The sequence below is a fragment of the Plasmodium relictum genome, assembly GCF_900005765.1.
Source record: "Plasmodium relictum strain SGS1 genome assembly, chromosome: 13".
NCBI lineage: Eukaryota > Apicomplexa > Aconoidasida > Haemosporida > Plasmodiidae > Plasmodium > Plasmodium relictum.
In genome coordinates this window covers 1,762,479-1,774,412 of record NC_041691.1, presented here as the reverse complement: position 1 = coordinate 1,774,412, position 11,934 = coordinate 1,762,479, and the positions used below count along the sequence as shown (strand labels likewise).

General features: G+C 17.0%; 2 protein-coding genes across 2 annotated transcripts; one reads left to right on the top strand and one right to left on the bottom strand.

Annotated features, from left to right (window-relative positions):
- Positions 1 to 492: 492 nt before the first annotated feature.
- PRELSG_1345000 (RNA-binding protein, putative) lies at positions 493 to 3,508 on the top strand (the record flags this gene model as incomplete). The annotated part of the gene is made up of 2 exons (XM_028678991.1): positions 493 to 3,333; positions 3,458 to 3,508. The coding sequence occupies 2 exons, from the start codon at positions 493 to 495 to the stop codon at positions 3,506 to 3,508; spliced, it is 2,892 nt and encodes a 963-aa protein (XP_028536082.1).
- Positions 3,509 to 3,516: 8 nt separating this feature from the next.
- PRELSG_1344900 (hypothetical protein) lies at positions 3,517 to 11,666 on the bottom strand (the record flags this gene model as incomplete). The annotated part of the gene is made up of 8 exons (XM_028678990.1): positions 3,517 to 3,612; positions 3,686 to 3,781; positions 3,978 to 4,199; positions 4,281 to 6,392; positions 6,490 to 8,875; positions 8,987 to 9,312; positions 9,397 to 9,480; positions 9,645 to 11,666. 8 exons carry the CDS (start codon positions 11,664 to 11,666, stop codon positions 3,517 to 3,519), a joined length of 7,344 nt encoding a protein of 2,447 aa, XP_028536081.1.
- Between the last annotated feature and the right edge of the window lie 268 nt (positions 11,667 to 11,934).

Sequence of the window (11,934 nt, the reverse complement as noted above, 5' to 3'; positions counted from 1 at the left end):
ATAAAGATAAATATTTTATTTGTAACAAATTATTTTCATATAAATTTTTAGGAGAAAAAAAAAAAATTATATATATATGTTTATTAAAAATATAAAATCCTTTAAAAAAAAAATTAACGACGAATATACATTGAAAATAAAAAAAAAAAAATATATATATTTATATGAATAATTATATAAAAAAAGAGCATATGTAAGTTTCATAAAAAATAAATAAAAATCAAAAAAATATATATATATTTATATATTATCCTTAATATATAAAAAAAGAAATGTACTAATAAAATTTCAAAAATGTGAATACAGTAGTAAAAGAATTTTTCATTTTATTTTATTTTATTTTTTTTTTTTTGTAGCTATTAATTTTTAATTTATACCTTTTAATAGTTCTCATTTTTACAATATTTTTATTTAATTTTATTTGCTTTATAATTATAATTTATTTTATTTTTTATGCTTTTAAGTAAATAATATAAAAAGAAAAACGTAAAAATGATAGAACACAACGATGCTGTTGACAAACATAAAGTTTTTGTTCGCAATATAAAAGGAACTGATCTACCTTTGTTAAAAAAAGAATTTGAAAATATATGTAATAAACATTTTTTTTTTTCAAATAAAAATTTAAAAAGTGCAATATGCCATTTTAAAACCAAAAAAGAAGCAGAAGATTTTATTTCAAAATATAATGGCGTAAAGGTTTACAACAGTAATATAAAATGTGAATTTGCATTAAAAAAAAACTATGAGCAAAAAAAGTTAGTTTCTATTGTTTATAATCGTCAAAAAATAAAATATTCTAATTCCATTGAAATATTCATTGATTACGATTTAGATTGTGTTGTAATGTTAAGTTTTTTGGAAAGTATTTTTTTAAAGAATAAAGTGTCTATACTAAGCTGTTTGGATGATAAAAAAAATAAAACTAATGATAAAAACAAGAATTCTAATGAAAATAGAAATTCAGAAAACGACATTGAGATAGTGATAGATAAGAAACTTAAAAATTTTGAAGATATAGTTATAAATATTAAGAAAGAAAATAAAAATAAAAATAATAATAATAACAGCAATAAAACAATGGAAAAATCTAAGGGAAATTCTACAAATAATAAAGAAATAAATAACTGTTTCGTTTACATAATTGAATTTCTAAATTTAAAATTAGCTTCCATTTTTTTTAAATATATCAATAAAAGTATTTTCGAAAATTACTTGAAAGAAAAATCATTTAATGTAAAAGATAATCTTTTATTTTCTCATAATTTATGTTTTTCAAAAAGAAATGATAATAAAGTCATTTTAAAAAATTTAAGTAGAACTTGCCACATAGAAAATATTAAAAAATTATTTAGAAATATCGATAAAAATATTAAAATATTTTTTCCAAAAAAAGATAATAAAAAGCAAGGTTATGCATTTGTATACTTTTCAAATTGTAGAAATGCCCAAAAAGCATTGCTCTTAAATAATTCAAAACTATGTGGTAATATAATTAGTATAGAAAGAGTTAATACCAACTTGAATTTCTTAAATAATGTTAACGATGATGAATACAGTGAAAATTTAAAAACAAAAGAAAATAAAATGAACATCAATGAAATATATTATAATGATGTTGAAAAAAATGAAAATGAAGAAAACGAAAATGAAAATGAAGAAGAAGAAGAAGAAAATGAAAATGAAAATGAAAATGAAGAAGAAAATGAAAATGAAAATGAAGAAGAAGAAAATGAAAATGAAAATGAAAATGAAGAAGAAGAGAATGAAAATGAAAATGAAAATGAAGAAGAAAATGAAAATGAAAATGAAGAAGAAGAAAATGAAAATGAAAATGAAAAAGAAAATGAAAATGAAAATGAAGAGGATGAAGATAAAAAATATTCGGACAAAAATACAAACAGGAATATGAATGATGTTGATGAAGGAAAAACATTATTTATTACGAACATTCCACCAGATGCAACTAATGAGGAAATTAAAAGTTATATAGAAAATAACATAAGCAGAAATTATATATACATAAAAACATGTAGAAACAATACCAAAAGAATTTCTGTATTTGTAAAATTAAAACACAAAAAAGATGCGGATAACTTTTTAAAGAAAATTGGAGAATATGAAGAGGAAGAAAAAGAGATTGATACAGAAGAAAATGTAATTGAAAAATTTTATAAAATGGAAAAAAAAAAGAAAAAAGAAAAAATGAAAAAAATATTACTTAAAGATAACTGCAGTAATGTAAATTCAGAGTTTTTATTTTTCAAAAATAATTACATAATGGTTAAAAGAGCTGTTAGAAAAGATTTAATCAAAGATAATAAGAAATTTACTGTGGCAAAAAAAAAGGAAAAAAATAAAATGGATAATAATATTCATTTGATCTATGATAATAATATAAATAATGATAATGTAAGTGAAAACATAATTAAAAGAAATCAAAAATTACTAGAGAAAAAAAAAGAACTTTTGAAAAATAGAAATTTTTTAATTAATCCATGTAGAATATATATTAGAAACTATCCTGCAATGTTAGAACAGAACATATTTCGCCAACTTATAACAAAATATTTCACACCTATACTTATGAAAAAATATAATATAAAAAAGAAAGAAGCATTTAAAAAATCAAACGAAATAATTACAAAAATGAAAGTAGTTAAAGAAAATTTTAGTAAAGATAAAAAAATAGAAATTGAAAGAACAAAGAATAATAAAAATATTATATGCTTTATAGATATTAATAAGCATGAGAATGCAAAAATGCTGATTAATTTATTACAAAATAAAAATATATATGAGTTAATTAATGAAATTGTTTACAAAAAAAAATTTCAAACCGTTAGAAAAAATAAAAATATTATCTATGTTGACTATTGTATAGAAGATGTAAGAATGCTTCATATAAAAAAATTAAAAACAGAAAAGTTCTTAAATCATTTAAAAGAAAAAAATATAAATACAAAAAAAACTATAAAAAAAAAAAACAAAAAAACAAGTAGAGGGAAAAGGCAAAGAGAAAAAAGAAGATTACTAAAATTACAAGCAGAAAATACAAATATTTCCAATGTAATTCAGAATAAATTTGAATATGAAGAAACACAACTAAACTCCTCGAATAGAATAAATAATCATAATAAAAATAATATATCTGAAATAAATAACAAAAGAAAATTTTATTCAAGAGAAAAGAATAATAACGAAAATAATCGTCCAAATGAAGTAACTAATAGTAGAAAAAACGTTAAAACAAAAAAAAACGATAATCTGAAGAAATTAAAAATAAAAGAAAAAAGTAAACAAACAATTACTACAAAAAATAATAGTGAAATGGTAATAATAAAAAAAAAAAAAAAAATTATAAAATTAAGTAGAGAATAAAGGATATATATTTAAATATAAATATCAATATATCTATATTTACATATGTATTTTTTTCTTTTTTTTTTTTTTTTAGAAATCAATACAAAAGGATGTTTTAAAATTTCTTAAAAATTTAAGAAAATAAGAGTTTTATTATTTTTCTTTAATATTATATTTTAATTGCTGAGAATTTGTTTTTCCTTTTTTTATTAAATCTAAAAATTTCCTTGTAATTAAAATACTTCCTACCTGTCAAATTCAAACAAAATAAAAAATGCTATATATACTTAATTAATTTTTTTTTTTTTTTTTCTTTAATTACATATTTTAAAACGTGCTTTTTGTATTTCTTTAATATCTTCTTTAAATATGTTAATTTTTTTTCTTCATTGAACTGATTTATATTTAACTTCAAATTCTAAATTAGAAGTAAAAAAGTAAAAAAGTAAAATTGTAAATTCATAATTTTTTTATAAATATATATACCAAGATTAAAAAAAAAAAAAAATAAATAAAACAAATGGATATCATGTGATAGATTTTTTCTAAAAGAAAAAAAGACAAAACAAAAAGGGATAATTAAAAAAAAAAAATTCAAAAAATATTCATAATACCATTTCATGTAATCCATATATAGTTGCTTTGACTAGAATAGAAGAAATTTCTAAAGAGTGTACATAAAAATAATGAGAAAAATTTTTTTTTTTTTTTTCTCTCCTTTTTTTCTCTTTTTGTTTCTTTAATATAAAATGTTTTAAAAGACAAAGATCATTCATGGTACTTTTGTCCATATACAAATTTATATTACATAAACTCAAATTTAGTTTTTCAATAACCTATGATAAAAAAATAAAAAAAAAGTATTTTATAATTTTATTATTTAAATCTTTAGAATTATTCTTTTTAAATATGCTTACATTCCAATTTTGAAAAAGAAAAATTTTAAAAAATTTCATTTTTAATGTTAAAAAATTTTTACAGAGATTCATATCATTTTCTTGATTAAGTGAAAAATTAGAAACTTTTTTGTTATCTAATTTTTCATAATAACTTGAAATCCAATTAGGTATTATACTATCATCATTTTTATCAATAGAAATTATACTTAGATGCTTTAAATTTTTAATTTTTTCTATTGAAAAATCATTTATATTTAATTCAAGAGTATACTGGCTTTTTTTTTTTAATAAAAAATATATGTGATATAAAGATATAATATAATTTGTGTAATCTCTTTTTATAAACTCAATAATAATTTTATTCATTACAAAATGAAAATAATAAAAAGTCTTGAATTCATTAATATTTATGTTACTATTAAAATTATTTCGAGAAAAAAAAGAGTAAATATAATTGTGAACTGAAGATAATATAACATTTTTATTAGCATTTTTGTAATTAGTTTTTTTCATTTGCTCATTTTTTTTTAAAGAGAAATGCATAATTTGTTTGCTTAAATAGTAGAAATAATCTAACACTTTTTTATTAAATAATATAATTGTAAAATCAAAGTATAAAAATATATTCATTACATTTTTATCTAAATTTATCAAACTTCTGTTATCTTCTTTTATAACTATGTTTAATTCTTTTGTGTATAAGAAAGGAGATAATATATCATATTTATTAGGTAAACAAAAAAACAATTTCATTTTTTTTTTTATTTCGTTTATTTCATCAGACATGTAATTTATACTTAAACGAGATTTATTATTATTATTATTATTTATGAAATCATCATGAATTTCATTTTTTTCTACCATGTTAAATTCATTATCTTTATAATAATATTCATCACTATAATATTTTTTCTTGTCTAATTTTGAATATGAGTTTTGATTAAAATCTACATGGAAATTACTTTCATCGAAATTTTTACCATAAAACAGTTTTATTTTTTTATCTCTACTATCTTGTGAGTTCTTATGTTTTTTTTTTTTCTTATTTTTTTTTTTCTTTTTTTCTTTTTTTTGTTTATGTATTTGTTTCTCATATAAATTCTGAAGTAGTAGTTCGTCACTATGATCACTTTCTCTGAAACTACTCTTATTTCTTCTTATTAAGAAGGAAAACTTGTCTTTTGTAAAGCTTTTTTTTACTTTACTATATTTATTTATATTAAATAAATGAAATGAACTTATATAATAAGACGAAATATTTTTAAAAAATATAGAAATTTTTTTTTCATCTATAATTTTATTATATTTAACAATAATTTTATAAAAAAAAAGTAAAATTTGATTTTCACAATCAACAAAAGTTAATGATATATTACTGCAAGCGTTGTCATACTTTTCTGTGTATGAGCAATCAAATATATCTTGATAACAAAAAAAAAAAAACGGATGAAAAAAAAAATTATAATAACGGTTAAATGGAATACATATTTCATTTTTTAAATTTGTTAGAATTTTCATATACAACGAAATATCTTTTTTTCCAATCAATAGAGTATTTCCATTACTTTGAATAAATTCCCTTTTATCCTTTTTTTTTTTAATCTTTTTCTTTAAAAATTGCATTCTTTTTTCAAATATATAATTAGAAATTTTATTTTTATTTTCCTCATTATTATCTATGTGTACATAATTAATCTCTCCTATTTTTTTTTTCTCATTTTTTTTATTTACAGAAGAATTATCTTCAAGAAAAAACTTTTTTTTTTTTTTCTTTTTATCAAAGCTTTTCTTTTTCCTACTTTTCATTTCAACTATTTTATAAAAGTTTATTTCAAAATTATTTATATAAAATATTGATTGTTTTACTGCCTTACCAAAAGTACATTCATGTTTGGAATATTTTAAACTATTTCTCTTAAAAATAAAAGTATTATCAATTTTACTGGAAAAAATCTTTAATATCTCTATTATTTTATCATTAACATACATTTTTACATTATTAAAAGAAAAAAAATTTTTTTTTTTCTTTTTTATTAAAATGTCTATATTATATATATGCAAAATTTTAAAAACGTTTTCTTCAACATAGCAATATTCTGGTAAAACACGTTGGTATATATTCCAAAAAATCTAAAAATTAAAAAAAAAAAAAAGAAATAAAAGATAAATGTAAATTTTTTTTATGTATTTACATGCATATATTTTATATTTATAAAATTTTAATTACTGAAGGTAAAAAATTCCTAATGTCATTCACAAAAATATAATTTTCTTTAATTTTATTAATATTAGTTACATTATGTTCAAAAGACAACAATAAATTTTCAAAAAACAAAAAATAATTTACATTATCATAATTATTACTTCTTTTTTCATCATTAATTTCATTTACTTCATAATTGTTTAATAGTATATTTTTTAAATATAATCTAAAAATATAAAATTTTAAATGAAGGTTTGTCATACTTAACTTAAGTTTAATATTTAATATTTTTTTATTTTTAATTTTTCTCTCATTTTTTTTAATTATTATATTATTAAAATTTTTATCAAAAAAATTATCATTATAATTAGCATTTGTAAATAATTTTTCTAGTTCAAAATATAGTTCATTTAGAAAAAAATTCAAATTTTTTATTATATCAAAAAAAAATAAAATTTGAAGAGGTGAAATATTATAATTAATTAGTGACTCATTTTTTGCTCTGCCTATTACATTTACATTTAAAAATATTATTCTTTCATTATATCTTATTTCTTTTTCTTTTCCATCCTCTTCTTCTTGTTCTTTTTGCTCTCTATTTTTTTCTATATCTACTTTTTTATTATACTCATTTTTATAAAATGTAATATATTTCAAATTTTTATTTGAATTGCTATTTAAATTGTCAACTTTATTTATAAAAGTTTTTAATAGTGTAATAATTTTAATACTTATTAAATTTATGTATAGTAATTCATTTAGTTTGTTTTTTTTACATTGAATAATAGTATTTATATTATCTTTTATTTTTAGTTTTTGAAAAATCTTTTTAAAAATATACATGTTCCCTTTATATATTATGTCTAAATTTAAATTGTCACTCATATTCGTAAAAAATCCGTAAGATAATAAAAAATGATGAATTAGTGAATTAATAGAAATTTCATCTTTCTTGTGTAAAGAAATAAAAAAATTTTTATAAGATAATGTAAAAGCACATATATATTCAAAAAATAAATGAGCTTCTAAAAAAGAACTTTCAATTATAATTTTAAAATTATTACATATAAAAAAAAATATATTATGAATAATCCCTTTATTCTCACTTATCATATCCTTGTTGTTTATTTTTATTTTTTTATTCTCATATTTCTTGCAATATTGTATTTTATCAAATATATATCCTGCAATATTTCTATAATCTTGATTAGTTAAAATAAGTTTGGTTTTATTTAAAGATAATTTAATGTTAGAAATTTTTTTTTGCATTTTGTTTTTTTTCAAAAAAACATTTATATCTTCATTAAATGAACAAAATATAATATATTTGTAAAAGTGTATTATTAAATAATTTAAAAGAAAAAACAAATATTCATTTTTTCTTTTTATATATTCGAATATAAAAAATAAGTCAGTTAATTTGACTTCTATAAAATTTTTAAAAAAAAAGAAGAAACAATTTCTTATTGTAATATTTAAATATTTCTCATTGAACATTTCTATTTTATCTAATACTAATAATAACTTAATGAACTTGGTTTTTTTTGTCTTATTATTTTTTTTTTTTAAATATATTCTTTTTGCTATTTTTTTTAAGAAACTATGATTTTCTTTATTGCTATCATATACTCTACCAACGTCTTTCAAGCATTTTGTATGTATTAAGTTACTATTCATCAAATATATTTTATTGATTATATTTTTTTCATTAAAATAAGATTTACTTACTCTATAATTATATTGCAAATATAATTTATTTAAATATTTATTCTTCACTTCATAATTTTTAATATAATTATTTGTATTAATTGTTTTATTTCTATAATTATTTTCTGTATCACTTTTTATTTCAGTATCATTTAATTTAGAATAATCTTCATAATTTTGAGAATTTTTCATTTTTTTATAAAAATTATTTTCTTTTCTATATGTTAATGAATCACATTCACTGAATGTAAATACATTTTTTGCAAAAAAATTATATCTATCTTTATTTATTTTCTTATATTTTTGGAAATGTTCTTTTTCAAATAATGACAATGTACTATTAAAGCTAATTTGTTTTTTACATAGTGAATTGTATTCATTTTTTTTTGAGTGTATTTTTTTATATGATAGTAAGTAATTTAATTCATGCTCATTTTTATAATAGTCATTATCTTCATAATTTATTTTATGTTTCGTAATTATTGACTTCATATTATTACAATATATAGAGTGTTTTAAAATAGAAAATTTTAAGTGTTGATTTACAATTTCTTCATCACTTACTATTTCGTAATTTTTATAAATTTTATTTTTATATATATTAACGTCACTTACATATTTTTTTTTTTCTTTTTTTGTTTGCACATGTTTCACTATTTCAACAACTTTAATATTTAAAATTTTCAAATTAAACCTTTTGTTTCTATAAATAAATAAAAAAAAAAAAATAATAATAGTTAGGAAAAATTTCAGTATAATATTATATAACATAAAAAAAAATAAAATTTTCTTTCACTTTATATTTCCGCTTAACCTTGTTCTGAGAAAGTTTTTATTGTTACATTTAGTAGATAATTCATTGTCTTTATGAAATGTGATCTTACTTTTATATATTATAAATTTAAAGAAGTTTATTATTTTATATATATCATTGAAAAATTCTATGAAATACTTATCAAAACATAAATGACAGTTTATGTTGTGTAATAATATAAAAATATAATTTCTGTCCTTTTTAATATTTGATATATTTACATAATGACATGAACATGTTAAATTTTTACTTGAAATTATATTATTTTTTAGAACAAAATTCATATATTTTTTAAAAATTATTATTTTGAAACTATTCGAAAAAACCTAAATAATAATTAAAAAAAAATGTGCATATATACTAATAGTTATTCTATTAGCAATATATTAAAATACGTATGAATGATTTACCTTCAATTTATTGGATTCTGCTTTTACAACTGAAAAATTCAGAAAAAATTTGCTTTCATTAGGTTTTTTTTTGTCGAGATATTTCTATAAAAAAAATTAGACAATTTTAAAATTGAAATAAAAGATCAAGAAATCAGTTTACTATGTTTTATATTTTTTGAAATAAAATATTTAAAATTTTTTATTATCATATTTTTCTTTTTTTTTTCTTTTTTAATTTCTCTTCTTTAAATGTTTGAATATTTTACTTGAAGAAGATTAGAATTGTTAAGATAACCTAAAAGTTCCAATATAAAATTAACTATTCTAATAGTTAATAATGCAGTAGGAGAAAAAAAAAAATATATATTATTAACTTCAAAGAAAAAATCTTTATATAATTTTGTTATTTTTAAATGATTAATGTGAAGAATCGGATTTTGATTAAAATAAGATACTCCAATATTTTGCAAAAAAAAAAGAGAAAGATTTTTTTTTGAATAGAAATTTAAGGAATTTGCAACTAATTCAAAAGATTTTATATATTTTTTATTTAAAAAATTACAAAATTTTATATCATTACTTTCTTTGTAATAAAATTTACAAAATATTTTACTTATAAATAACCTAAATATAAGCTTTCTATTCCTCAATAGATTTCTTATATTTTCATAATCTTCAACTTCTTTATTATCATTTAATTTCTTTTGAAATATTTTTCTTTTATAACAACTATTGAAATTATAATTATAGGAATAAATTATTTTATTAAAATTCTCTATTTCTCCAAAAGGGTTATCTTTTAAATGAATATTATTTAATAAATATAAATAACAATTCTCTTTTGTATTCTTTTTTACATCAAAAACATCAACTAATTTTTTCATATATTTTAAAAAAATTAAAGGATATATGGAATATATATTTAAATATACTTTATCGAAATTAATGTATAATTTAAATCTTAGTTTCTTCACATTATCATCTTTTCCATTTTTTTTTTTGTTCATCAATTTGCTGTTGCATAAATCATCAATGTAGTATTCATTACATATTTTAATATTTTTGTTAGAATTATTTTTTATTACTTTTTTTTCATTATTAAAACTACTTCTCCTACTAATAACTATGCTATTATTGTTTTTTCTTTGATATAGATGTATGCCATTTTCTTCATTATTAATTTTTGTACTTTTTTCTCTAAAATTTCTTTTTTTTAAGAAAATAAGAGTATCATATGCATTTGAAATAAAATATTCTTTATTTTCTATTGATAATAAATATGAATTTTTTATCTTTGTAAAAGCTAATGATGATAATTTATTTTTTTCTATTGAAATTTCTTCTAAAAAAAAGCACAAAAAATACTTTATTTGTTCTTCTTTTATATAAATTTTCAATATTTGAACATTTACATTAATATTATGAAATAGCTTTTTGAAGTAATACATTAACTTATTTGATTTTTTTCTTTTTAGATAAAATTTACTTTTTTTTAATAAAAAACATAATTCAAATAAGTTGTTTAAATAAATAAATGCTTTTAAAATAAAATAAATTTTTACACTTATAGATTTCATAAAATAATTATAAAATAAAAGGAAATTACTGGATGAAATATCAAGTACTAAGTAATTATTACAAAAAAAAGAAAATTTATTTAACTCGAATAATAATGAAATATTTTTTCTACGAATTTTTAAGAATACGTTATTTAATATAACCTCGAATAAAAAAGTAAGAAACATATCATGATATTTCGTATTTCTTGTATCTGATATGTAATTCAAATCCTTTTTATAAGTATAATTTCTAGTAGCTGACTTATTTTTAGATAAAATTTCATTTATTTCTTTTTCATTAGTTTTTTCACTTTTCATAGGAATCATTTTCTTAATAGAAAAATGAAACTCTTCAATATAAAATTCTATTACATTTAATAAGATTAAAAATAAATTTAGAAGAAAATTGCAACTTATATCTTTTTTCTTCAAAACTGGATTTTTTGTTTCATTATATGAAACGTTCACCAATAATTTTAAAATTTTTAATTGAAAACACCATTTTGAAAATTTAATTTTTATATCTTTTAAGTTTATTAATATTTTTTTTTTATATTCTATATCTATGATTATTTCTTCAATAGTAAAATATTTAATAGTCAAGCAAAAGTAAATAATACAATTATCCTTAATAAATTTTCTTTGTATTTTTAATGATCTCTTAAATAACAATCTTAAAATAATTGAAAAAAAAATTATAACTGTTAAAAAAATTACAAAGTATTTCATGGATAAATAAAACATAATATTAATAATAATAATAGAATGTATATTTATTTTCTTTTTCTTTTTGAAATATTAGTTACATAAAGTATCTACATTTGTAAAATTTTTATTTATTTATTTTTTTTTTTAATATTACTATTTTTTTTTATAAATTTTACATATTATAAATTATATTAACGAAAAGTATATAAAGCAAATACTACCATTTTTTTTATATTTTATATTATCATTTTTCCTGACTTCTCTTTTTTTTTTTTTTTTTTGAACTTTA